This window comes from Oreochromis aureus, linkage group 11, assembly GCF_013358895.1.
Source record: "Oreochromis aureus strain Israel breed Guangdong linkage group 11, ZZ_aureus, whole genome shotgun sequence".
NCBI classification, from domain to species: domain Eukaryota; kingdom Metazoa; phylum Chordata; class Actinopteri; order Cichliformes; family Cichlidae; genus Oreochromis; species Oreochromis aureus.
Window position 1 is genome coordinate 13816956 of NC_052952.1, and position 26453 is coordinate 13843408.

Below are 26453 nucleotides of genomic sequence, written 5' to 3' on the forward strand. Positions count from 1 at the left end.
GGAGATTAAAAAATAGAAAGTTCTAGGTCAATTTTATTTTAACATGATGATGTCAAGGAAAGAGTCTATACATATTTCTGTTTTGTGAGAATGTAATGGCAATTCCACCAATATCTTGACAAATTTCAATAAAAACCAGAGTGAGATCTTGGTAAAGTTCATCCTCTGGGGACCATCACTGATTTTACAGAGCTCCTTCCAAGAGTGTTATGAGATTTCAGTGTAGAAACAAGTTGTTTGCCAAGTGGCTGACACCTAAAAACACTCCGAGACAGTGAAAAAGCCTGAACCTAAAGGTCGGTATTCATGAAAGATAATTACCTTTCCCACAATGGTTGCTGGAGTTATTTTACTATTTACACATCAGGCGTAGCCAGATTGGCTTCAGTTGAAGGTATGAATCAAAATTTATTAAAAACCTGTGTAGGTCTAATACAGCAGGGATACAATTTGTCAACTCTGGACTCATTACTTCATATTAGTCCTATGTTGTGCTCAACCACTGCTATTTTTACCATTAAGCATGTGCAAAAACAGGATTTTAATGATTAATTTCTGAAATAAGAAATCATGACGTGCAAAATTTAAGAAGGAAAAACATGACATGCAGCCTTTCTCAGTGAAAATGAGGAGGAAAGGGCATTTCCAAAGAAAATAAATCCACACCTGCTTTTAATTTCATTCTTGAATCTAGTCATGCTCTAATTATTTTCATATTCATTTTATCATTGAAATTTTAATGGAAATTTTGTCAGTAAATCATTGGATAATATTAACCCAGATATGTCTTCTTTGACTTGCTTTGCACCATTTATCACAAGTCATGGACGAACACATGCTGTATCTGCACTTGCCAATGTTTCCATGACAACACTGACTGGGAATTTCATTACAATGATGCATAACAAGATACTCAGTCAGAAGCACTTACTTAAAATGATGTGCTAGGAAACGTTTATCCATCAGCCCATTATTTGCCAAGATTACTGTATGAGTGTCCACTGTGATGATGACCCATGTTTTTTAAGTACTGGGTCTCTGCACACAATTCATCAACTATTTAACAGCAGAGCAAGATTTCCTCCCCCAAGATAAAAGGGGGAAAAAAAAAAAAAAAAAAAAAAGCATCAATCATTGGAAATTCTCCTTCAATATTAAGGGCTGACAAAGATGAGTGAATGGCAGATGTGGTGCAGTGAGATTACCATAGGAACCCACAACTAACATCTGCATTGGCTACGTTCTAGTCTACCATCATGTATCCACACGCACTTTGAAAATCTCCAGCCTTCATTTTAATGCAGATTTCCAGCGAAATAAGGGCCATACAGCACAGGGAGATAATGTGAAATATAAAAGCATCATTCATTAAAAAAAAAAAAAACAATGAACAGATCAGTTGTCAGACAAAGACATAAATATAAAAAAAATAAAATCAAGCAAACCAAGGGATGTCACTGTTACTCAGTGATGCATAAAATAAATTAGACGTCCTTGCCCTTTGAGGTTGTAAAAATTAGAAAAAAAAAAAAAAAAAAAAGGATCAAGAAAGGGAAATGTACTACCTGTGTCAGTTTCAACAGGTAGCACAGGTACCAGTTTATTTACAAATGTTCCTGGAAAATCCAAAATGGAAGATTTTCCTACAGATTTAATCAGAATCTCAGAAAGCCGCTTCTGACCTTTAACCTAAAATGATCTGGATGGTATAAACACAATCTCCCTTAAATCTCCCTTAAAGACCAAAATGACCCTGCCACATGAAGAGTGAGAATACCTGCTGCCCCCAACATTGCCATGTGTTACGCCGCTGCAGCTGGAAAATACACTAAAACGCCGCTGGTGGAAAAAAGGAGGAGGACAATCTGCTAACATGTGAGTAGTGTACAGTAAGAATCCTGGTAGGTTTGGTGACTTTAAAGACAGAGTAATGATTGAGCTAGTGTCTTTGCCCCTCCCCCACCCCCAATTCCTGTTGCTCAAAAGTGAGCCTCTTTAAAATGTTATGAGAGCTTGACGGCAATTTTCTGCTCCTTCTTCATCATTCTCTGAGCTTCTTTCTCCATCTTTTTCCTCTGCTGCTCCATGAAGCGCTTCTCTCTCTCAGCCATCTTCTGTTGTCTGTTTAAAAAAACAAAACACAAAATTATAGTCAAAAGAAACAGATGACAGATGACAGGAAGTGATGTCACACCAAAGCATGTCACCAAAAGCTAGGTCAGCTGAGAATGGGGGAAAACAAAACCCTGCTTTTTGTGCCACTGCTGACAAAGTATTATCAAACACTGTCATCTGGTGGCCATGAAATGAACATACACATTTAGAAAAGTGATGATTGCAAGAAGAAATAAAATGGACCCATTATGCTCGCTGTACTGATGTTGTGTGCAAACAGTGATGTCGCCACAGTTCGGTATCATTTTATACCAGCACTGAGGGTGCGAGTACTCGCTGGCGTATTCTAGTCAACGATAGGCGTCATCACAAATCTTCCACATCAGTGCAAGCATAGGAAGAGAAGTCAAAACCAGAAGCAAAGTAGTAGTTTTTTTTTTTTTGGTTTGGGGTTTCCCACAAAGTCATCTGCATCTGTATAATCTGTTAATACCTGAACTGATCTGTACTGATCATCAAACAGCAGTACAAAAACAAAAAACAAACTACGGTAACAACAATAACGAACCCCCCCCCCCCAAAAAAAACAAAACAAAACAAAAAAAACCCAACATTGTACACTCGTGTTCTAATTACAAAGAGGTGAGGTGCACAAACAACCAAAATGCCAAAGTGCAGCTTTTGGCAGCGGATGTGAGACCACTGTTGATGTGCAGTGCTGTTCACGAGGACAAGAGACAGCGAGCATAATGGCATAATTTGTTTGAGATAAAAAAAAATATGAATTAAAATACTTTTATAGAGCCATATTGTTGTACAGATAGAATAATTCAAGTTAAGTTTTTTTTTTTTTTTTTTTTTAAGAAACCTGAACAAATAACACCATCTATTAGAGCAGGGGTGTCAAACTCAATGAAAATGTGTTGGAATTGTATCTCAACTGGTTTAATGACATATAAAAACACTCCTTGTTCCTGTTGTTCTTGCATAACTGGTAGTTAAGGTGGCAAACTGGTATTTGCTGTAACCCATTTACCTGAGCACCTCCTCTGCCTCCCAGGCAGCATCAGACTCATCCTCCCAGGCATTTGTGTCCTCCTGCCAGGTGTCCATTTCGCCCAGTTCAGCCTGTGGAAATGGACAGTTTGCAGTCTTATATACAGAGATAACACTATGATAACATTTTTAGTCAGGAGCTTTTGATGTATTAGAAATCAATAACTTCGGTTTACACAAGAGTGTTGCAAACTGCATCAAAATTTACTGAACCGGTGGAATGAGAGAAGGGGATTGGTCCATTCTTTCGAACGCTTACTGAGTCATTCTGACATTTGGGTGTTCGAACATTCAAGTCCTGCAGCTTTAATAATTTTTTTCACAAGCCTATTTACTGTTAAAACAAGTTTTGCTTTCCTTTGATGGCCAACTAACTCTCCTGCATAATTATAAATTTATTAGCATACAGAGTGTAAAACAAACAGTCTTCCAACAATAGTGTAACTTACTGAGGGGGGAATGAAAGTCATCATATCCTGAGAGGCTGCCAATCTGCTGGAGAAGCCTGCTGAGCCATCAGGCACCAGGTAGTTCAAAGGCTCCCTTTTCTTTAACACAATCTTCAATGTGGAAACCAGAAAGAAAGGAGCTTAGAGTCCAAGTAAAAGGGGTTAATGTTGAATCCCTGCTTAACAATTATTAGGAAGGACAAGGTGAGAATGGGAGATTTTCAGCAATCACACTGTTACACTACAAAAATTTTATGTCTAGAAATGACAAACCTAACACTTAAAACCTTAACCTAACACAAGTAAAAGCACTTTACTTCTGCACTCAAACAACTTCTAATCAGTGGCAGCAGAAATTATCAGGCTATATATCAAAAGAAGACATTTCAATCAAAAGCCACGGGTTTGGATCACAAGAAACATTTAATCGCATTCAAAGCATTAATAGCAAAACCTTTACTCTTTACTGTATCTGGAAGCCTACAGAATATTTATGTCATGCTCCTTGGTTTAGACACCAGTTAAGCATTTGCTAAAATAAATAAAACAAGCAAATACAGTTATATATTAGATGCCATTTCTTGTTATTACAGGAACTCAAAGATAAACTTTTAATATTGCAATGGAATACATAAATGAAACTCTGCACTGTGCGTCTCTTGTTTTACATCTGCACATTTCTAAATTGAATAAAAAAACAAAGACAAACATCCACACTGTTTGTGCTAATTACATCTAGATGCTACTGTTAATCTTCTAATGGAATATACATTTTATTAACAGCCCCTAGTGAGTAGCCTGACACCAGCTACAGTTATATTATTCTTAGAATTTTCTGTGGAATGGATCCATTTAAAACAGTTGGGGAAAAAAATAGTAGCCCTTCCCTTTGAAGTGGCAACTTTTTTTCCCCGCATCTTCATTCTATTTTGTATCATGTTTGCTGAACTCAAACACAATAGTCATGGCTTTTTTTCCCTGTTACACTTTTTCCTCATTTACAAAAATAACCGCTTTTTCATCTCTGATACTGTAATGAAATCAGTTAAAACAGAAAAGAAGCCAATCACATAAACACACTCTAAATTCCATGAGATAGAGTGGACCTATTATGCTTCACCTTACTTTCTGTCACATTTACACTGGTATAATTGTGTATACTCAGCAAACATGGTCAAGGTTCACCACAAATAAGGAGGAGCCTCAGAGGTGAAGTTTACTTTATAGAAAGACAACTTTAAAAAGGTTATACACTCTAATAGACATGCCACCAACTGCTTTGACTTGTTGCAGACATACCTTCTGTGTTTTCCTGATGGTGGGAGCCATGTCTTTGAAGTAGTCTGGCTCTTCATCTACATCGTTGGGTGGGGGGGAGACATTGCCGTTGCCACCTTCAATCTTAATACTTGTAGGAGCCTCTTCATCCCAAGAGCTCCATTCCTCAATCTCTGGCTGTGCAGACAAAAGTAACTAATAAATGAACAAATAAAAAGACAACAGTGCCTGAAAATTATTTGTTTCTGAAACAAGAAAATTGTGTCTACTGTATGCCACCCTCTTCTCAAAGAAGCTGCTGCTGACTGCCGCAATACTTGCCTGTTTTGGTACAGATGATGAAAAATCCACTGTTGTTGGGAGAGTTATTTGATCACCACTGAGCTTGCGGCCCCTTCCACTCCTGTGTTACAGAATGAAATTAAACTCTCCATTATTATAAAAAGCAGAAATTGCATGTTACGAAACACCACAACCAAATCTCTTTACTGTGCATTGTGACAACCTTGGTTACACAACTGCATCCAGCACACGCACAAAAAAGGATCTCTAGTTGTGGAGCTGATGCATGCAGAGTTTCATAGCTAGAAAGTTATTTTTAAATCCATAGCTCCTATTTTATTTTCAAAAAATTTCGTAGTAGTTTAAACACAAAAGTCTCATACATTCTGTAATGGACAATACATTTGTGCTTACCTGCATATTAACCTTTTAAAGAAAGAAAGAAAGCTGGCTAGGCATGTGCAGATCTTAAATAGACGGAACTGAGAGATGGCCATGATGAAACTGAGCTGGTGGGAAAGAAAAGGAAAGATTTTAGCATCTGATTTTACAAGTACGGACATGACTTGTATGCTCCATTTGCTGCAAAGCAGATGAGTATTTACACAGGACTGCGCGAAAACAAAACCTGTAGGCGTTTATAAACGCTTAATCTCGAGAGCCGTGCCACGAGCACCTCACTGAAATACGAACCCGTGTTTATTCACCATAGAAGAAGACCGAGCTAAGGCTAACGTTAACAATGCAAGTTCTTCACTCATGAAAACAACCGAGGTGTACCTACTAATAAAATACGTGTCTCTACAATCATAAAAAATACAAACTCACCTTATAAGATGCCAATAGACCGTATGAAAGGCAACTGCTTCCTTCTTGTGTGGCAGAAGAGACAAGTTCATTTATTTGCTAACCTTTGCTTGCTAGCTTAGCCCACAGGAAAACATATTTCTGAACCCTTTTAAACTATTCCTAAGACGACACATTGGCGGTGACAGTTTAATTCACTGTTATCTCAAAACAATGGAGGTAACAGCTCTGCAACCCAGTTTTGTTTCATGACAAAAGTCCTAAATTTGTGTCGTCTCTCGTCTCTGTCCCATGGCTGCCATCTTTGAACTGGGAGGAGCAGAAACACAGGAAGCGTGATTGTGCTGTATTCAAGTGCTGTTGGGAAAAAAATGGGAGAGTATTTAATATAATATGTTTTTAATATAGAGTATGTAATACAGGAGAGAATGGAGAAGACATGTACTGTATGGCTTTATGGTGAGAACATGCACTACAGATGTTATGCTGGCTTTGAGAGTTTTGATGGTCACATATAAAGAAATTCAGTGTCTTTGTGGACCTACAGAAAGCATATACAATATCATAGGGTGCCAAGAGAGGAACAGTAGTATTGCACGAGGAAGTCAAAAGTGCTAGACAAGTATGTGAGGGTGATGCAGGACAAGTATGAGGACAGCGAGATTACATCAGAGATCGGCTCTGAGTCCCTTCTTAAAAAATATATGCATATTTCAATGTATACACGTTCAAAATACAAACTAGAAATAATTATAAAAATTACAATGCGCTGGTATACTATATCGATAGATGCTTCTTCGCTGTATTTATCCTTTATTATTGTCGTCTTGCTTGTTTGTAAACTGAACGCATCGTGACGTCATCACAAAGTACCCAATCAATACACAACGCCAACGGAAGTGGCATATTTGAAATCTGGCAGTTGAAGTCCAGACTTTTTCCCCGTATATTGTTGCTGTAAATCCCGTCGCAAGAGACTTTTTCGTGGCAGGCCTAAACACGGTGAGATGGCTTTCGCTTTACTGCACTTTAATATGATATTTTTAAAAATGTTCTAATGCGTGTTTAACTTCACATGAATGCGCGAGTCCTCGGCAGAGTGTGGAGATTTGATGAGCAAGTTATCCTTCGCAAAATTGCTACATGCTACCTAGCCAGAAAATGAGCTAGCCCCGATTGTAAACACAAAACTATCCCCGTTTATAAGGAAAGCATTTGTTCAGTAACTTGTTTCAACTTGTTCTATAGGTTATTTCTTGCTGCTCACCAAGTCTGTATATGGTACCTTCTAGGTATTCCTCACCTCAGAATCAGAAATCACACAAAACTGGTAACTTAATGTTAATTAAATACTGAGAATTGTCTCAGTGTTGGTTACTCCTTTAACAAGAGCTCTGAATTTTTTTTTTTTTAAATGTCTGCAGTTCTAGCTCCCCATTATTAATAACCGTTAATAAACGAGTCATATTAATATTAAATCGCATTTTCTGTGCTGGATTTTGTGTTCTTGTTATTCAGGCGAAATGCTTATCTTCATTTGGGCTCATTTGTTATTTGTGTTGACTGAACTCATCATTTCAGATGGAGGAAGAGGAGCACACAGACAGAAAGCAGCAACTTGCCATGCTTTATCAAAAGCTTAATAAAATTAAAAAGTATCTCAATGAAGGTAACAAAGGATTAACAAGTAGTCATGTATGCCAGATGTCTGCATTACCGTGCATAACTGTGACACTTTGTGCTTGTTACAGATGACACAGACAATATTAACCAGGTCATTGGCTCAAACTCACCCGAATCATGCCTTTCATATTTGATGGACTTGGAGAAAAAAGGAGACCCTCACTTGTATAGTAATCACCTCACCAGGCTCATTGACTTTTATACTAGGGTGTTCTCCAATATGCCACTGGGAAAACACTGTCACAATGAGAGCTACGCAAGGATGTTGGTCAGATTTGCAGAGCTGAAAGCGTGAGTAGAAAATCCTGTTCTTGGTTTAATTATATTTTCATCTGTGCATTCAATGGGTCATTTATTCTTTTTTTCTATTAGAATTCAAGATGTCAGTGAGGCAGAGGCTAACTTCAACGTGGCAAGATCCCACAGCCAGAATTTTGCATTTGTCCACATTGCACATGCACAGTTTGAGATGTCTCAAGGTAGAAATGTGATGTTTGTCCTTCAGAACATGTGCCAATTCTCAAGAAATACTATATAGAATGTTTAATTTAATCTCTAACACTTTACCAGGCAACACAAAGAGAGGCATCTACATATTGCAGAATGCTGTTCAGGTGGGTGCCCAACCAAAAGAACAGCTGGAGGCTGCTTTGCGAAGCATTCAGAACGGAAAAGTGCTACTGCGGAGTTCAGAGGATAAGGAAAATTTACCAGGTGAGCATTCATGTTTATCTTGCGTCATTATATACATTTTGCTGTTTGACTTGGCTGTCCAGCAGCAGAAAGTCACAATAGAGCTCAAATTTAATAATGCCCTTTTCCCAATCATGCTTTTCTCTTCTAAATATTTTGTTTTCTTTCTGCCAGTACCAAACAGTAATGCACAGGACTGTGTCAAAAAAGGCTCAGAGTTCCAAAAAGTAAGCAGAACGTCAGATGGGACAGGCGACTTGCAGCTCTCAAGTATTTTTAGTTCAGGGTAAGAACAAAGTGGTTCTTAACTCCCAGAAGGCTTCTTCTGAGGGTGAACATCTGACATTTATTGTTCTCTGGCCTTCAGGAGGGACTCCCTTGGTGGAGCACCAGATGACCAACTACCAGGCTGGAGAACAGGATCTCAGCGCAAGAGAGCAGTTGGAATGGTGTGTGGGGTTTTGTTTTTTTCCACTTCAAACTGTTCTATGTTACCGATTACCAAAAAGTCTTTGAGGATCCCAAATTCTGTTCTTACCTTTTTGCTTTATAGCCAGTAAGAGTTCCCATAGTACCTTTCTCTATCCCAGAAAAGGATGATGATGACTACAATAATAGCAGGGTCTCCAAAGGAAGCGATGCATCAATCCCCACAAGTTTGTCCAGGTATGTTTATGTTTATTTAGTTTGGTTTAAAATATATTGAATGTAAGCAGGGGCGGGTGATCTGAGAAATACAATTAAAATATATGTAAATAAGTGAGTTTATGTTGCATGTAATGTCCTGCAGTGTCAATGAAATCTATTTCAGAGTTTTTGTTCATGCTTAATTTGTGTCACTGTGTCTTAGGCAAACATCTGGTTCAAATATGAACCCAATATTTGGGCTATCCTCCTCAAAGAACAGTGCTGTGGATCGGGATTTGGTGTGTGTTCAAGTGAGTACAAATAAACGTATTTGTAACTCTCAAATTCCACACTCGGTGGCTTTCATTTCTAATGATCTGTTCTGTGAAGAACCTTAGCTTGAGCCAAAGAAAGAAATGTTGAATCCTTGTTTTTTGTGTTCTCAGCAACCAGCTCTTAGTCCAGAGAAATCCATCTGGGAGGACCAGGCAGCCATAGACTCAACCACAACACTCCTTCACACGTGTGACACAAAGAACGCCTCAAGAATGGAAGGTACTACATTACATATTTCCATGTGGAATCTTATTTTCTATAGTTGTGAGAATGAAAGACATTGTGTCTCCTTCTCTGTTTTCATTACTTTTTTCCTTTCTAACAGATGTAACTTACAATTTCGATCAGATCGTCAATTCCAACTCTCCTGAGTCATGTTGGGCATACCTGACTAACCTGGAGAAGAGAGGGAACCCTCACACAGACATCAACCTTCTTAATAAGCTCAAGGACTGTTACTCTAAAGTCTTCTTCAAGCTGCCAGTCAGACAATACAGCAAAAACGCCACCTATGCCAGAATACTAGTCCGATATGCAGAACTAAAAGGGTGAGTGCTCCATCATATCCTTCACAATAATACCAATAGAAAATTTTATAAGATATAAGTGTTAAATCATGATATCAATGATTAGTGGTGCCATGCGTGCCATTTCTCAGTGAGCAAAACAATGAGACAAAGCCAGGCATGTGTCAGCCTCCTAATTTAGCAGCTTTCAACAAAGCACAGTACTCTGCAAAATTTCCGCTAAAGGTTGGAACAAGATTTTTAGATTTGAATCTTATGTGGGTCCTAAGGAGTTGCAAGTTTTTTTTTTTTGTTTTTTTTTGTTTGTTTGTTGTTGTTGTTTTGTTTTTTTTGTTAAATTAAAAGTGTTAAGGAGTTAAGTTATACTTTTTCTTGGAGTTACAAGGAAAACACTACCGGGGCTGCTTTTGCACTTACATTTGACTTATCCTCTATGACTGGATAAAATGCTGTCATTATGGTTGCATTGGTACTGCTATCACCTTGTGGCAATACATTCACACTTTGAATTAGGTTGTTACTGGAAAAACAAAGATGGAAAATGATGCAATGCATTTTGTTTTAACTAATAAATCCTTTGCCTGCAAGCTGCAGTCACTGATAAAACATTTTTTTCTATAATATCATTAATATCTTTATTGCAAATTTCCTTGAAATGTTGTGAAATGATCGGTAGTCACCTGAAATGGTTTTCCAACAGTCTTGAAGGAGTTCCCAGAGATGCTGAGCATGTGTTGGCCCTTTTGCCTTCAGTCTGCGGTCCATCTCATCCCAAACCATCTTAATTGGTTTAGATCAGGTGACTGTGGAGGCCAGGCCATGTGGTGCACCAGCCTGGAGGTGTGTTTGGGGTCATTGTCCTTGGAAAAAAATAAATGCTGGTCCTAACAACTGTAAACCAGATGGGATGGAATGTCGCTGCAGAATGCTGTGGTAGCCGTGTTGGTTCAGTGTGCCTTCAATTTGGAATAAATCCCCAACAGTGTCACCAGCAAAGCACCCACACACCATCACACCACCTCCTTCGTACTTCATGATGGGAACCATGCATGTAGAGACGATCTGTTCACCTTTTCTGCGTTACCCAAAGACTGAACCAAAGATCTCAAATTTGGACTCACCAGACAAAGCACAGATTTCCACTAGTCTAATCTCCATTCCCTTTTCTTGGCCCAAACAAATCTCTTCTGCTTGTTGCTTTTTCTTAGTAGTTGTTTGACCCTAAAGGCCTGATTCAGTCTTGTCTGAACAGTTGATGTAGAGATGTATCTGCTACTAGAACTCTGTGGCATTTATCTGCTCTAATCTGTTGTGCTGTTAACTTGTGGTTTCTGAAGCTGGTGAATTTATCCTCAGCAGCAGAGGTGACTCTTGGTCTTCCTTTCCTGGGGCGGTCTTCATGTGAGCCAGTTTCGTTGTTGCGCTTGATAGATTTTGCTTGTTCTAGCGATTTTCCGGACTGACTGACCTTCAGTTTTTAAAGTCATTTCTCTTTACTTAGCTGATTGGTTCTTGCCATAATATGAATTCTAACAGTTGTCAAATAGGGCTGTCAGCTGTGTACCGACCTGACTTCTGCACAGCACAACTGATGGTCCCAACCCCATTAAGAGGGCAAGAAATTCCACCAATTAAACGCAGACAAGGCACAACTGTGAAGTGAAAACCATTTCAGATGACTACATCATGAAACCCACTTACAGAAGACCAAGGTTTTGCAGTGCTGTCAACAAAGCAAAGGGTGGCTACTTTCAGGAATCAAAAATATAAAATGTGTATTTATGTGGTTAAATTACCGCCAACCCAAAAAAAGAGAAATGTCCACGTAGCCCTTCAGTCCCACCAAAAAAAGCATTGGCACAACCAAATGATAGCTATCACTACTAATAGGATTTTCACATGCTCTTTAAGTGTATCATCGTTTCCTTTTTCTTCTGCAGGATCGAGGATCCAGATGAAGCACAGGACCACTTCATAGTTGCAAGATCCAACTGCAAAGCCTTTGCCTTTGTCCACATAGCACATGCCCAGTTTGAGGTCTCTCAAGGTATGTAATTTTCTGGAGCCACATTCCCAAAACAAAAAGCTGAAAATAAGGAGCAACTCATACAAATAAGGACATTGTTTTGCACAACTTCAGGACTTCTCCTTGAAGAATTTAAATTTAAAGGTGGCACCGCTTTAGGGAAATAACAGGTAGTCCAGAGCGGCAATGTACTGCTGTAAAAGCAACTAATTAAGTCGGTGCTTTAGAAAAACGGTATCGCCATAACTGAAGCCAGTTGCAGTAGTGTAACTTATTACAGAAAGATCAATATAAAGCCTTGTAATCAGTAATCACAATGTCTTTAATAAATGTCTATCTCAAGGAACATCATTTTTTCTAGATCTGATCGATGGATCACTATGTCTGCATAGTTTATTCAAAATGCATGCCAAACATTTACTAGCGAGTGAAAAGTTTTGTCTGTATTTTGTGTTGTTTAGCCATAAGAATGTCTACTAATCAATCGTTCATTTCATTAAAACATAATTGAAGTGCCATTTATTTATACCCCTACTGTCCTATTTTTAGGTAATGTCAACAAAGCAACTTCAATTCTGCACAAAGCCCACACTTTAAATGCGAAGCCAGCAGAGCTCCTGGACATGGCCATACATAACCTTAAAGCTGGAGAGAAACGACTACTGCCCAACAGTGAGGAGGAACCTCCCACAGGTAGAGATTTTAGTCAATTCATTGTATGGGTCAAAACTTGAACATGCTTTTAAATTAAATTTAAATACATTGTTATTTTTTAAATACATTATATATTTTCCAAATTTCTTTTAGATTTGCAAGCAAGTGCTCCCGTAATGTCTGCATGTGGTGGAATCCAGGAAGTACAGCTTCCTGCTCGGGTCCCTGTCAGACGTTCAGTAGAGCAGCCTAAACCTGCCAGCAGGGAGCCTTTATCGGAGTGGAAGATCCCAACTTCCATCAACCGGCATGTTTCTCCTGAGGTCTGATGGCCCTTTTTAAATCTACTGCTAAATTTTTAGATACACAGATTTTAGTTTGTTTTTTCTGCATGCAAGCTGGTGTTTGCTTAGGTCTTCCCTGTGAAAGATCCAGACTTGGTGGGCGTTTATTATCTTCACTCAGAACATGTATATAAACATTTCTTTTGGTTATGTCTCAAAACCTTAAACGTTTTTTTTTTTCTCTTATAAGGTTAAACAAACAACACCCCCTGAACCTAGACCCATTCCTCGTTTGGCAGAGTCTTTCCTTACGCCGTCCCTCCAACTTCCATCCAAAGTTAACTCACAAACAGTCTGCGAAACACCTAACAGCAATAGATATCCAGCTGCTAACAGGTAATACTCTGACTCTGAAGTGTTTTTTCATATCTGTAATTCTGCTCTTTAGTTTCCATTGGGAACGGTATTTAAATATATGCTTTATTGTAGGGTTCTAAAAAGTTGCGCTAAAAGTCAATTCTACTTCAAACATATGCTAATACATTTGTATTCTAGAATATTTCTATTGAAATAAATTGTCACACTCTGCATGCCTGCATTTGTCTCCTCTCAGCTTTATTACTCCTGTTGTAAAGAGAGGCCCTGAAGTGTCTTCCTCTGCAGCAGCGGCACACAGAGCTGGGCCTGCTCAGCAGCCATGCACACCTCTAAATCAACCACTGTGTGCCCAGACACCACAGGTATATGTTCATGCGCTCCTTTTGGTTTTGTCTTATACGTTAAAAAACAAAAAAAAAAACATGCTGTGGAATTTTCTTGTAAAGATCTCAGGTGTGTGTGTGTGTGTGTGGGAAAAGCACTTGATATTATAAACATTTTCTTTTCCAGCTTGACTGAACAGTAAACAGTCACTTGAATGCCAAGTAGACAGAGGCCAGTCAGTTGGAAATATCAGCAGTAATGTAAATACTACTCTCAACTGTAATTACAAAATATATCTTTGTTTGGATCTCATTTTAGGCTTCCTTCAGTGTATTGTCCAATGAATCCATTACCATTAAGGGGAAACAGTTCTTCATACTAAAGATGATTGGACGTGGTGGATCGAGCAAGGTAACAACAGTGTTAAGGAGTTCCCATAATGCCAAAAACATTTCACCACAGTCTGACAATCCAGTTGGCCCCTAATCTTGTATTTTAAACAACTGCTTGTTTTTCCCCTCCAGGTCTACCAGGTGCTCGATCATAAAAAACAGCTGTATGCAGTGAAATATGTCAACCTCGAGGAGGCCGATGCCCAGACAATAGAGAGTTACAAAAATGAAATTGAACATCTGAACCACCTGCAGCAGTACAGTGACCAGATTATAAAGCTCTATGACTAGTGAGTGCACAGCCTATCCAGAAATTATTTTTACATTAGGCAGCCTTTTTTCTATTGCTTACCTGCAGTATAAATCTCTGCCACAATAAATGCCCTGATGGTTGTTTTATGTGGGTTTTGTTTGTTTGTTCCTTTCAGTGAAATAACCAACAGCTACATCTACATGCTGATGGAGTGTGGAAACTTGGATCTGAACACTTGGTTGCGAAACCGCAAAACTGTGAACCCTCTAGAGAGGAAGTTCTACTGGAAGAACATGCTGGAGGCCGTCCACACCATCCACAAACACGGTTCATTTCTCTTGTGCCTCTCACTATCAGTTGACTACCACTTTCAGTGTTGTTCAAATGTCATAAATGTCATAGTAACTCATGGTCATTTCTAACCACTGCATGTGTGGGTGTTCTGTATAGGAATTGTCCACAGCGACTTGAAACCAGCTAACTTCGTCATAGTGAATGCTTCGCTGAAACTGATCGACTTTGGCATCGCAAACAGAATCCAACCAGATGTAACGAGCATCATGAAGGATTCACAAGTAAGTCATACTAAGTAATACAATGAACCTCTCGTCTGTCATGTCAGCTTGGGTCCCAAGCAATCAAACTACAAAGGAATGTAATTGCTGGAAAACAATCTGGTGGATTGTAGAGGAGTGATGATATCTGTGCTAGACTGTCCAGAATGGCCTGATAGTCAGACATTTTCTGGTTAGCATGGTCAATGTCTGCATACTTTCCAATCCCAGGCTACAAAACGTATCTGTTCCAGAGTCTGTCAGATAAGATAGATGGAGGGCCCACGGTCATTTCTTCCAGTAGACCAGCAGATGTTTTGACATAGCAGGAAAAAGCACAGATGAATTAATAACACAGATGTATGAATGAGTGCATTCCACTAAGGTGCGGCCCAGATGCTTGTTGGCTTATGATCCTGGCGTACTGGGAAAGTTAAAGCAACAGAGCCATTGTTGAAGAAATTTATTTCACCTGTGTGTTTTTGGTTTTTTGGAGGTTTTTTTTTTTTTTTTTTCTTCTTCTTTCGCTTTAATAAATCGAAATGTCTGCAGGGGTGGTGTCTTAAGTATATTGTAGCATCTGTGAAACGACCTGCTAAAGTTCAAAAAACAGAGAATAGTCTTTAAAGGAAAGAGAGAGAAAATATCTAGCGAGCGGCTTTTCACTGGATAAAAATGCCAATCAGAGGAAGGCTGAAGGAAGCAGAGCTAAAACGCTCTCTGCAGACACTCGATGGAATCAGGGATTGCACCAAGATCCCGTAGAAGATACAGAAGAATGATTTTGAACTTCGAACCATGCAAAGCAACTCTAAATGAGCATACTGTGAGGGACAACAGAAAATGCCAGTTTTCTAATTTAAGTTCTGTTAAATATGTTGAAGCTGCAGCTCAGCTTAAGGATGTCAATCAGTTGGGAAAAATGGCTTAACATGTGTAACATGTAATCATTTGTCAACACAGGTAGGAACTTTGAACTATATGCCCCCTGAAGCCATCAAAGACACGTCATCCCAGACAGGAAAAGCACGCTCAAAGGTAGTCACCTTAATTTTTACTGATTTAACAGAGTCACTAACCAAACTGTGAATGCAACAGCAGGTAAGACATCTTCTGCTAATTTTGTTCGACAGATCAGCCCCAAAGGTGACGTGTGGTCCCTCGGATGCATCCTGTACTGTATGACTTACGGGAAGACTCCGTTCCAAAGCATCACCAACCAGATCAGCAAGCTGCACGCCATCATTGATCCCTCCCATAAAATAGAGTTTCCTGACATCTCTGAGAAGGATTTGCTCGATGTGTTGAAGGTGAAACAATGCCATAGATGGGACTTCTATGTTACAGTTTTACACACATTAAAATGCGAATCTGTCCAATCAGTTGTTGATGAGTCTTTATTAGAAGTGTTACTGAGTTCGTAAAATAGAAATATTCAGCTTTTGGTTGTTTTTTTTGTTGTTGTTTCCGTTTACCAGAGATGCTTGGTACGAAACCCCAGAGAGAGAATTTCCATTGCAGAACTGCTGGAGCATCCGTACCTGCAGCTCAAACCACAAGCATCACCTGAACCAGGTACATGCACATCAATCAGTTACAAGTTTGTGTACTAAAAAGATGCCAGGTTAACGTTAGAAACTCACCTGTACTCTGTTCCAGAATATCCTTCTAACAACGATCTTAAGAAGATCCTGACAGACCTCGCAGCCCTCCAGTCTCCAAACAGCATCATCCGAGCTGCTAATGTAAGATTAACCTCCCAAAATTTCTTCTCAGACTTCTTAAACAAGTTTCTGAAGCACTAACTTTGCTCTCTCATCGTCACAGAATTTGGCAAGAATGTGCAGCAGTGGCAAGAAGCTGGATGTTGCAGAGTGTGCAAAGTCATCATCTTAACTACCCTGGAATATGTGATGTGGCTGTTTCTACTTTTGTTCTTCTAAACCGCTCGTAACCACTAAAGTTTTCCTTTTTTGTAAGATAAAGCAATCTGTGTTTTTCTTGAAACAAAATATCACATCGTTTCATTTTTACTCATATTAGTAAATAAAAGCACAAGCCAATTAGCCATCATTAAAACTACTTGTTTAGTATTGTGTGGTTTAAACCACCAAAAAAAAAAAACAAAAGCTCTGACCTGTAGTGACATTGATGCCAGACATTTGGCAGTGGCTCATTTGGATCCTGTCAGCACAGTATGGGCTTTCAGTCCCATGGAAATTGACTGGCTTGTTCCAGTGCATCCTGTGAATGCTGTTTCAGATTGGGATCTGGAGAGATCAGGAAAAAACTTTGTATATGTGTGTTCTTGAACCCTTCCTGAGCAGTTTCAGGGAGTGCTGTTGCCATTACAGGATGTGCTTGCTTCTGTGCTCTGCAACAGAATTTATGTGGGTAGTACCTTTCAGAAATCCACACGAATGGTAGAACCTGTAAGTGTTACTCACTTATCCTTGTTTTAATGTTTTGGCTTATCAGTTTGTGCAGTATAGTATAACCCAATAAACATACTGTATTGTACCATAAGAGTCTGTGCTTTGTTTATTTCAGTTAACATGAAGGAACTTCAAGTTGAATATTGCGTATGTTTTTTTTTTCTGGAACTTTTTTTTTAAAATTTTCAAAGCAGTTTTTCACATGATTTGTCAGTTTACAATTACCAGTTAAACCTAACGTGCACAGAACATGCTACATGAAGGAGCCAGAAGCTTCTTCCTGTGAGAGCAGCAACAAAGTCAAGTTGTAATACAAATGCTTTACACACAAATATGTAAAAAATACTTTTACATTTTTACCTGTTTTGTAACGATCTTACATGTCCCAGAAGTGGCCCGTATGTGCTAGTCAATACTTCACTTGTTTGTTATACAATGGTTGTTCTTGATGAGTCTGCCTGTATCAACCCTACACCATGAGGCAAGTAACAAGAGTCTGAAGGTCTGCTTTTACTGGGAGGTTAAAACCTCAGGCCTCAACTCCTCCACAAAGAGGAGGGAAGACAGTGGCACATTGCAGCTCCTAAGTGCAAACGGGAAGGCATGAGGAAAATCCCAATGAGTTTCTGGTCTCAGCTACAGGGAGTCTGCAACCTCAACCCCAGGTGCAAAGTCCTTTCTATATGCCTGTGCCTCCTCTGTAAACACAAGATCATGGGAGACCTTTTGGGTACCCAGTGTGGGCTGTGAATCCAGACCAGTTTGCTGCAGGACTGTAAAACTTTAAAACTTTTGCATCTGGCAAGGTTGTCATGCCCTCTGTAGTATCTTTTGCCAGAGCTTATGTGTACCTATTTGGCATGTATGTACTTGGGGGTTTTAGTGTTTGGTAGGACAAGAAATGTCCAAGATTCATTTTTCTTGTGTCATTCTAACTAATGACATAATTAGCTACTTGAAACATATTTATCAGCATCTATATATTGATATTTGTTTTCAATTATGGTTGTAATGTTCCTGTCATGTTTGCAAAGAAATGGGAGCAACAAGCTCAAAAACCCACCCAGGACAGCATGAATAAATTCATCAGAATGGATTTTGAGAAATGATATTTTTCTTGCCTCTTAATAAGGTATAATGTAAGTGGTTATTGACTGAGACTTGGGGAAACAACCATAGCGATGGAAGTCACACACTCACGAGAGAGATTCATATATTTTGTACCTTTGGAGTACATACGATTTTGTGAGAGACATCTTGAGATTTTTAGTTTCTTAGTGGAAGGGGAAACATTGGTATAAAAGGCGTACTCTGAAAATGTGGACTTGAATTCATTAACAACCAGCTGCAGTACTCTGGACAGCTTCACGGGTACCAATCGACGTACGGTAAATGCAGGGGGGAAAAGTATTTCTCAGGATCTCGCAGAAGTACGTGCACCACGTCCCCCTTCAAAATGTCTCTTGCGTGGCTCCGTACCGTAGGCAACAGCGTCACCGATCACTTGTGTGTGTGTGTGGGGGGGGACACTTTACCGAAACAGGTAGACAGCAACATGACATTAACAGTTACAGAAGAACACGTCTACAGTAAAATGCATACATAAATAAATATAAATAAAGTCATCATGAAAATACCACGAGTTGTTGATTAAAAATATATAATAATATATGAAATATATATGAATATATAAAATACGAAATAAAAATGAATTACATTACAGGGGAATCAAACACTGTTAGGGCCTTTGGTGAGTTCTTATTTTTCAACTTAACCCGCTTGTCTGTTTTCTCCAGTCCGGTCAGAAATTTGACCACTGTTGGGTCTCGGCGTGACTCGTGATTTAGACACCTGTAAGTACTGCGCACGCCGCCCTCCCTTTGGACCAATCACGGCCTTTATGTCACTTGCTGAGGCTGAGGCAGGAAGAAAAGAAGAGCTCTCACTCCGTCACTATTCCCAGAAATCACAAAGAGCGGGGTCTCTCCCACTCGTATTATAATGATTACAGCAGTAGCTTCTAAAACAGGGGTCTTGAACTCCAGTCCTCGAGGGCCGGTGTCCTGAAACTTTTCCATGTGTCCCTGTTGCAACACACCTAATTACAATTAGTAGTTCATTAGCAAGACTCCATAGAACTCCAGAAACCTTGGAGTCATTTTTGACCAGGACATGTCCTTCAACGCACATATTAAACAAATATGTAAGACTGCTTTCTTCCATTTGCGCAACATCTCTAAAATTAGAAATATCCTGTCTCAGAGTGATGCTGAAAAACTAGTTCATGCATTTATTACTTCCAGGCTGGACTACTGTAATTCATTATTATCAGGAAGTCCTAAAACTCGCTGAAAAGCCTTCAGCTAATCCAAAATGCTGCAGCAAGAGTCCTGACAGGGACTAGAAAGAGAGCATATTTCTCCTGTTTTGGCTTCCTTCATTGGCTTCCTGTTAAATCCAGAATTGAATTCAAAATCCTGCTCCTCACACACAAGGTCTTAAATAATCAGGCCCCATCTTATCTTAATGACCTTGTAGTACCATATCACCCTATTAGAGCACTTCGCTCTTGCACTGCAGGCCTACTTGTTGTTCCTAGAGTATTTAAAAGTAGAATGGGAGGCAGAGCCTTCAGTTTTCAGGCCCTCTTCTGTGGAACCAACTTCCAGTTTGGATTCGGAGACAGACACTATCTCTACTTTCAAGATTAGGCTTAAAACTTTCCTTTTGCTAAAGCATATAGTTAGGGCTGGACCAGGTGACCCTGAATCCTCCCTTAGTTATGCTGCAATAGACGTGGGCTGCCGGGATTCCCATGATGCATTGAGTTTTCCTTCCAGTCACCTTTCTCACTCACTATGTGCTAATAGACCTCTCTGCATCGAATCATATCTGTTATTAATCTCTGTCTCTCTTCCACAGCATGTCTTTCATCCTGTTTTCCTTCTTTCACCCCAACCGGTCGCAGCAGATGGCCACCCTCCCTGAGCCTGGTTCTGCCGGAGGTTTCTTCCTGTTAAAGGGAGTTTTTCCTTCCCACTGTCGCCAAAGTGCTTGCTCATAGGGGTCATATGATTGTTGGGTTTTTCTCTGTATTTATTATTGTGCTATCTACTGTACAATATAAAGCGCCTTGAGGAGACTTTTGTTGTGATTTGGCGCTATATAAATAAAATTGAATTGAATTGAATTGAACATAACTGCATGCTGAGGTGGCAATTCAGCCAGATTCATGTTACAGATGCTCGTGAGTGAATGAACACGGTGCAATAAAAGTAAATTTTTCCAAACACTTACATTTACTTAAATTTACTTGAGTAAGGTTAGGGGTTGCCACTTCAACATGCAGTTAAGTTCTATACTAATTTCATTCAGGTGTGTTGCAACAAGGACACATGGAAAAGTTTCAGGACACCGGCCCTCGGGCACTGGAGTTCGAGACCCCTGTTCTAAAACGTTAACACAGAAATATTTGTTTTTCAATAAGCTGGCATGAAATCTCTCCGCATTGTTTATTGAAGCTTTGGGAAAAGTCTCCGAAGTTGATCGGGAGTGAAACAATTCCCTCCGCTGGGATTGGGAGCTAGCTCTAATAGACGATCTTTGGTCGTAGGTTCCTCTTGCCCTTCCTGTTCACTCGCAACAACAGTGATGGCGGCTGCTGCTCGGCTCTTCATTCGAGGTGCAAACTCGAAACTTTCCATCGCCCCCAGCTCTTTAGGGGTCACGCTGCTAAAACTGTCGCCGAACTGCAGCTCCCGCACAAAAACACAACGAAGGCATGCGACGCACTTTACCTTCCAGCCTGACCCCGTCCCGTCTCAGTACGGTGAGTGTCTGGCTAACCGGCTAACATGGGGGAGCGGGTCGTGTTGGATACCGCTGGAATGTTCCTCAGTCCAACCGAGAAATAAGCACAGAAACGAGCTGTCACCGTGAATTACACAATGTATGGTTAAAGGAAACAGCTGCACGTGGGGTTTTTTGTTTTCTTGTTAAGTCAGCACAGAGCAGTGTCGGGTACTTCCACCGCACTATCAGCACGGGCTTGCATTAAAGTGTGCTTGGAATAATAAATATTTATTTTCACACAATAGTTCGGTTATTCAGTAACAGAGCCAGATAAACTTTATTTTTATTATCACATAAGTGGGCTGGCCAGGTTAACACTAAAATGCGAGACAGAAGCTGATCATCCGTGTGGCACACTGCTAGGAGTCCACAGAAGGTAAATTGCACTGTTTGCTGTCCCAGAGCTACTTTGGCTTTTCAGACTAATCTGGCCTTTTTGTCCATGGGCATGATCACTGGTTTGTACTGCTGTATTCGCTCTTAGGAAGACTAAATAGCCATGAAAACAGGCTTAGATAACGGTATACTTACCACCTTCATCTTTACTTTTCCATTGTTGTGAAGCTGTCCTCATCATGGAAAAGATCCTTCTGTATTATCATTTCCTCTGTGGACGGCCAGGCTCACCAGTGTGTTGTTGGTGTTTGTTTTTTAAAATTATTATTATCATTATTTTATTTTAGAATAAACCAAAATGGTGATTTGGTCATTTTATGTTTAATGTAGTCTCTTTGTTTTGGCCCCCCAAAGGATGCTCTGTTTCACTTACACTTACTTAAAAGCTCCTGCATCTTGTGGGTTCATAGCCACAGCGTCCATACGACTTCTTGCAATCAGGTCCAGTCTTTTTACCTGGTTAATGAATGCTGAAATAAAAAAGCAATAGTACACATCATTGCATAACACAGCCCTTGACTTATTTGTCGCTGGACAGGTGAAAGATTCCTGGTTTGATTCTGGGAGGAGACGCTGTCTCTTGGCTCAGGAAGGGTATCTGGTGTAAAACTGAGAAAATGAAACATTCAAAGCTACCTGCTGTGAATAAGGAAGTAGCTAAAAATGTATTCATCTTTTCCTTGTAGTGTGATCTAATTCCAGGCTCTAAGCTGATTCTATAATATACTCTTACTCGATCCAGAATCACAACACGGTACTAAAAATTATAGGTGGGAATCACCTGACACCCCACAATACAGTATTATCACAATATTTTAATCTGATGTTAATGTGAATTTTTTTAACATGTTGCAATAAGCTCAAAACATAAAGTGCAATTTCACATTGTTTCAACTGCAAATTATGTTCTCAGAGTTAAACTCTTAAACTTTGCAATTCAATGAGGTCAAGCTGGCAATACAGCAATATAATACAGCAATTAACTACTATAAATCCTTATAAATCACATATCTGTTGTTGTCTGTATAGACAGAAGGTCGAATTTAACTACTCCATTTGTGCTTTCCTGTTCTGTAGGAATATAACCAAAATACAACCAGCTGGTAGCCAGTTGGCTCGAGTCCTTTCGAGTTGTGCTCATTGATAAACATTCATTCAGATTGATGGCAACATGGTGGCAATCTGTCTGCGTTTATAAATTAAACAGCATTTATTTGCAAACCTTCGACAACCTCTCTGAGAATGATTGCAGTTGTTTCGAGTCAGACTGCAACTGTTCTGTTGAGGCCTAGTCGTGTTCAACAGTCCAAATGCAGAGTGCACAAAAACCATTAAGATATTTGCATTTTTTATGTGTGAAGTTCTTCATTTTTTTTATTTAATTGGTTCACCTAAAGGTCCTACCCAGAAGATGAACTTGTTCCAGTCCATTACGAGTGCCTTGGACAACACTCTGGCCAGCGATCCTACCGCAGGTAAAAGGCAAGCAGACACACTCTGTAAACCTCCAGGCTGCCTAACAATCATGAAAGTATGAATCAAGCTGTCCAAGACACCAGTTATTGGAAATCTAAAAAATTCAAAGTGGCTTAATCGAAGGAGTTTTCAGTATTTTTCACTCTTGCGTACTTGAGCACTCATGTTGCTGACTGTTGTTTCTCTGCAGTCATCTTTGGGGAAGATGTCGCCTTTGGTGGAGTGTTCCGATGCACAGTGGGGCTGAGGGACAAATATGGTAAGATGCTGCTTTGTAGTTTAACGCTGGCTTTAAAACAAATGAGATTTACCTGATTTGAGCGACGCATACCAATGCACGGCATCAAAAAAAAATCATAAATTTTTTTTTTTTTCTTTTTTCAAAGTTGTTCTTGGTTGGTATAAGGTGACCAGGAACATAATTTTGAGCTGTCTTAAGTCAGCCTTTTTCCTCATTGACGTTTGCTTGTTTTGGCAAGGAAAACAGTGACGTTCAGGCAGCTGAACAATGGGTGCTCTGTCCTTGTTCCCTTAGTCAGCATTGTGAAGTATTGAGTAACCGTTCTTTTTCTCTCTGTTTCTACTCCATTGTTTAAAGGTTTTTCACCTTGACAATTACAATCACGAGCATCATGGAAAATCATCTCAAAAAGAACCCTGTTGTAGTCTTGGAAATAGTGCAAAGTCCGCTAAATCTTACACTCTGTGACTAAAGACTGGGTTGTATGGTAGACATTAACAATCCCTCTCAAAAGTGACACCTGAATAGTTGGAAGAAAAAAAAATTGTTAGGAACCTGTAGTCTGTGTAATTTTTGCCACTAGATGGCAGCAAAACACTGCTGAGAATCTCACCACCCACTGCTCTTCGGAGGGGCCTGTTACTGCCGAGCGTTCACCCAGAGGACCAGCATGATCTACTGGCACACGTGTCAGTCGTTGTAGGGGAAGCCTTACGAGCTGATATAGTATGAAGCTCGCCGTTGTAAGTTTTGTTTTTAGGGCTCATTATTTTCTCTAAGTTTTCTGATATTTTTAAATAGCGCACTCAGAATCCTACAGGTCGTTTAGACAGATCCTGGTGAAGAGGATCTGCCCTGTATGCAGTCACAGTGACAGCCGGAGAAGCACAGGTGTAATGTATAATGCAGTCAGTGGACAAGATATACTGAGACATTTGGCACTGAAATGCAGAGCTCCACAGACATACTGTTTTGTGACACCCACCATTATATTTGTTTAAGCAGTCAAAAATAATTTTTAATCACAGCTATTGAATTCATTAACAGTATACTGTAAGAAGTTTTAAAAATGTTCATTTTAATCTTCCCTGATCGTCGAGATCCAGATCCTTAAAGAGTGTAATACTGCAGCTGCTGCTCCACAGCTCTTAGGAGTCAACATTTAAACTTGTCATAGTCAGAAAATAACAGGTGCCAATAATTTCTAATCAAGTGTCCATGTGACCTGTGACAGATTGCCAGGCAATGCGAGGACTGTGCTTTTTTTGTTTTTGTTTCCACACTTGTTGTCTTATTCAGCTTTAATCCTGCAACTTCTCTGGTAACAGTGCACTCACACTGGGCTTTTGGCTGACCGGTCATGACCTGACTCCTCACTTTGAATAGGATCAGCATATTGATTTCCAGCAGACTGAGGTGTGGCTTTTATATCAGGTCACCGTATTAGGAAAAGCCGTGAGTAGGAAACAAAAATACTGAAATAGAGCATGTAAAGCAGCGCTAAGTCTAAGCTTCCAGCAGTCGAGGGTTACTTGCACAGATGCTGACCTCTTTGAAATTTTGGCCATATTTATGAGCACCACTGTAACATAATATACAGCATGTGACTGAAAATGAGGAATAGCTTAATAAGTCCGCTGTAGTAGCCACAATTCATAGATGCCTTGTGGCACATTGCTGTCTAAAACGAGTGTCAGAACAGGTCCGTTCATTGAGATCAATCTGATTCACAAGAATTTACATCAGTAACTGTCTCAAAGCACTTTATACTGTATTAAGAGACAATCAGGTTCCTCTGGTTCTGCCGGAGGTCTCTTCCTTGAAAAAGAAGAGACTTCCGGCGGAACCACTCTTAGGGACGGTGAGTATAACCTTGACGCATCCCATTGATGTTATTACAGCTCATTAGAGTTAATTAATGCTGAATTGTGGGAAAACTGAGGTAGGGAGCCCCCTGCACACTGTGTTGAATGACAAATCGAATTTGAGCCTGCAGAGTCTAAGTTCTGTGACTAATTCGTGGTTAAAATGAGGCAATGTCTGCCTGGCCTTAAACTGAAGAAGCTGCTGAGCTTGTTTTTTGGTTTTGTTCTGTTTTGTTTTTTTTTAATTTATTCTTGTGCTTTTCAGGCTGTGGTCAAGTTTCCAACCAAAAGCAGTACATATTTTAATTAAATATCAAGAAAATCTTCAAAGGCCAACACTAATTAATATGTCTTCCCTGAATTTGAGTTGAATGACTATTAAGAGTTAGCCACACAGAGAAACAGTCGGTGGAGCTAATTCTCCACACAGATGCTGTTCGTGGGCCACCGCAGAACAAGACATGACTTAATTAAAAGAGTGCCAATCAAACCTCAAGCAAATAAATTGAAGCAATGTGGGAAATGTGGCGTTTCTGTTTTGTATAAGGCACTGATTTGAGGAAGGTTGGAATCATTTCACAGGCCCACACACACACCTTCGACTTTTTTTTCTTTTCTTTTTTGGGGGTCTGCCATCATGTTTTGCGTTTCAGTGGACAGTTAGGCCATATGCCTCGTGACTTAGCATGTTTGCATTTGTTTCTGGTTTTGATGACAGATGGAATTTCCATCAAAGCCAAGTATTAAAGTTATTTACTTGTGTTCTAAAATAAAAGGCACATTAATAAAACACAGCTTGATGAAAATGCTCTGCATTTAGCTGTCCTGCATGGTAAAGTTTAGGGTTTTTTTTTCAGTTTCAACCTGTGGAGAAAAATGTACTTTGGCATTTTAAAAAAAGGGGAAAAAGGAGTTTTTCTGTCTCCACAGTGTCATTCAGTTAGGATGTAATATTTAAAAGAAGATGACCACTTTGGTTTGGTTGTATCATTGACCGCCGTAGTAGTAAATCTGTTTGGGTACACAAATGTCTAATGACATGGCAACAGCACCCAAATAGCAACTCACACTGTCTTCCGTTAAACTCAGCCACTCCATAACACAAGCGTGGAGACTGTGTGTGTGTGCAGCGACAGGATTTAATTGTTTTCCTCGTTTCTCACAAGGCTGATTGGCTAATTGGATGTCAATAGATTTCCTTTCTTGTTTGCATTTTCAGTGGATATTTGTATGCAGCCTGGAAATGGCGAGAAGTCTCGAACGCACCCTACAGTAGCGGGCTCTGCCTTTTTGTTTTCATTGACGTCAGAAGTGTTGACCTTTTGGAAAGGGATCATTATTTTCCATCTCATCCTTGTGTACAGTGACGAGAGCAAAGCTGTTTTTATTCCTCTCTGTACTGAAAAGGATGGCACACACCTCTGCCCCGCTGCCATTACACACAACAGAGGGGTAATGCAGGGCGGACTC

The 26453-nt window shown here is 39.7% G+C and overlaps 3 protein-coding genes across 4 annotated transcripts in view; 2 read left to right on the plus strand and 1 right to left on the minus strand.

Annotated features, from left to right (window-relative positions):
- Nucleotides 1-382: 382 nt before the first annotated feature.
- ebag9 (estrogen receptor binding site associated antigen 9) lies at nt 383-6321 on the minus strand. Of its 2 annotated transcripts, none has more exons than XM_039620224.1 (7): nt 6009-6321; nt 5595-5689; nt 5220-5301; nt 4920-5093; nt 3621-3731; nt 3152-3243; nt 383-2121 (listed from the first exon to the last, which is right to left on the minus strand). In XM_039620224.1, the coding sequence occupies exons 2-7, from the start codon at nt 5675-5677 to the stop codon at nt 2004-2006; spliced, it is 660 nt and encodes a 219-aa protein (XP_039476158.1). In that variant the 5' UTR covers nt 5678-5689; nt 6009-6321; the 3' UTR covers nt 383-2003. The 2 variants fall into 2 exon arrangements, with proteins under 2 accessions (XP_039476158.1, XP_031596098.1); XM_031740238.2 differs by having other exon boundaries at nt 4920-5075; nt 6009-6319.
- Nucleotides 6322-6881: 560 nt separating this feature from the next.
- On the plus strand, nt 6882-17244 carry ttk (ttk protein kinase). The gene is made up of 25 exons (XM_031740292.2): nt 6882-6989; nt 7569-7656; nt 7739-7961; nt 8043-8149; nt 8241-8384; nt 8538-8649; nt 8731-8812; nt 8917-9029; nt 9214-9301; nt 9437-9545; nt 9652-9874; nt 11794-11900; nt 12429-12572; nt 12687-12856; nt 13068-13213; nt 13431-13557; nt 13838-13930; nt 14044-14201; nt 14340-14491; nt 14615-14739; nt 15682-15756; nt 15852-16028; nt 16197-16293; nt 16378-16463; nt 16546-17244. Exons 2-25 carry the CDS (start codon nt 7569-7571, stop codon nt 16612-16614), a joined length of 3015 nt encoding a protein of 1004 aa, XP_031596152.2. The 5' UTR covers nt 6882-6989; the 3' UTR covers nt 16615-17244.
- Nucleotides 17245-20755: 3511 nt separating this feature from the next.
- bckdhb (branched chain keto acid dehydrogenase E1 subunit beta) overlaps nt 20756-26453 on the plus strand; it is a 56112-nt gene continuing 50414 nt past the window's right edge. The window contains exons 1-3 of the mRNA XM_031740240.2: nt 20756-20982; nt 22799-22876; nt 23068-23136. Of these exons, the coding sequence (XP_031596100.1) occupies nt 20805-20982; nt 22799-22876; nt 23068-23136 (325 nt within the window). The 5' untranslated portion in view covers nt 20756-20804. The remainder of the gene's footprint in view (nt 20983-22798; nt 22877-23067; nt 23137-26453) is intronic.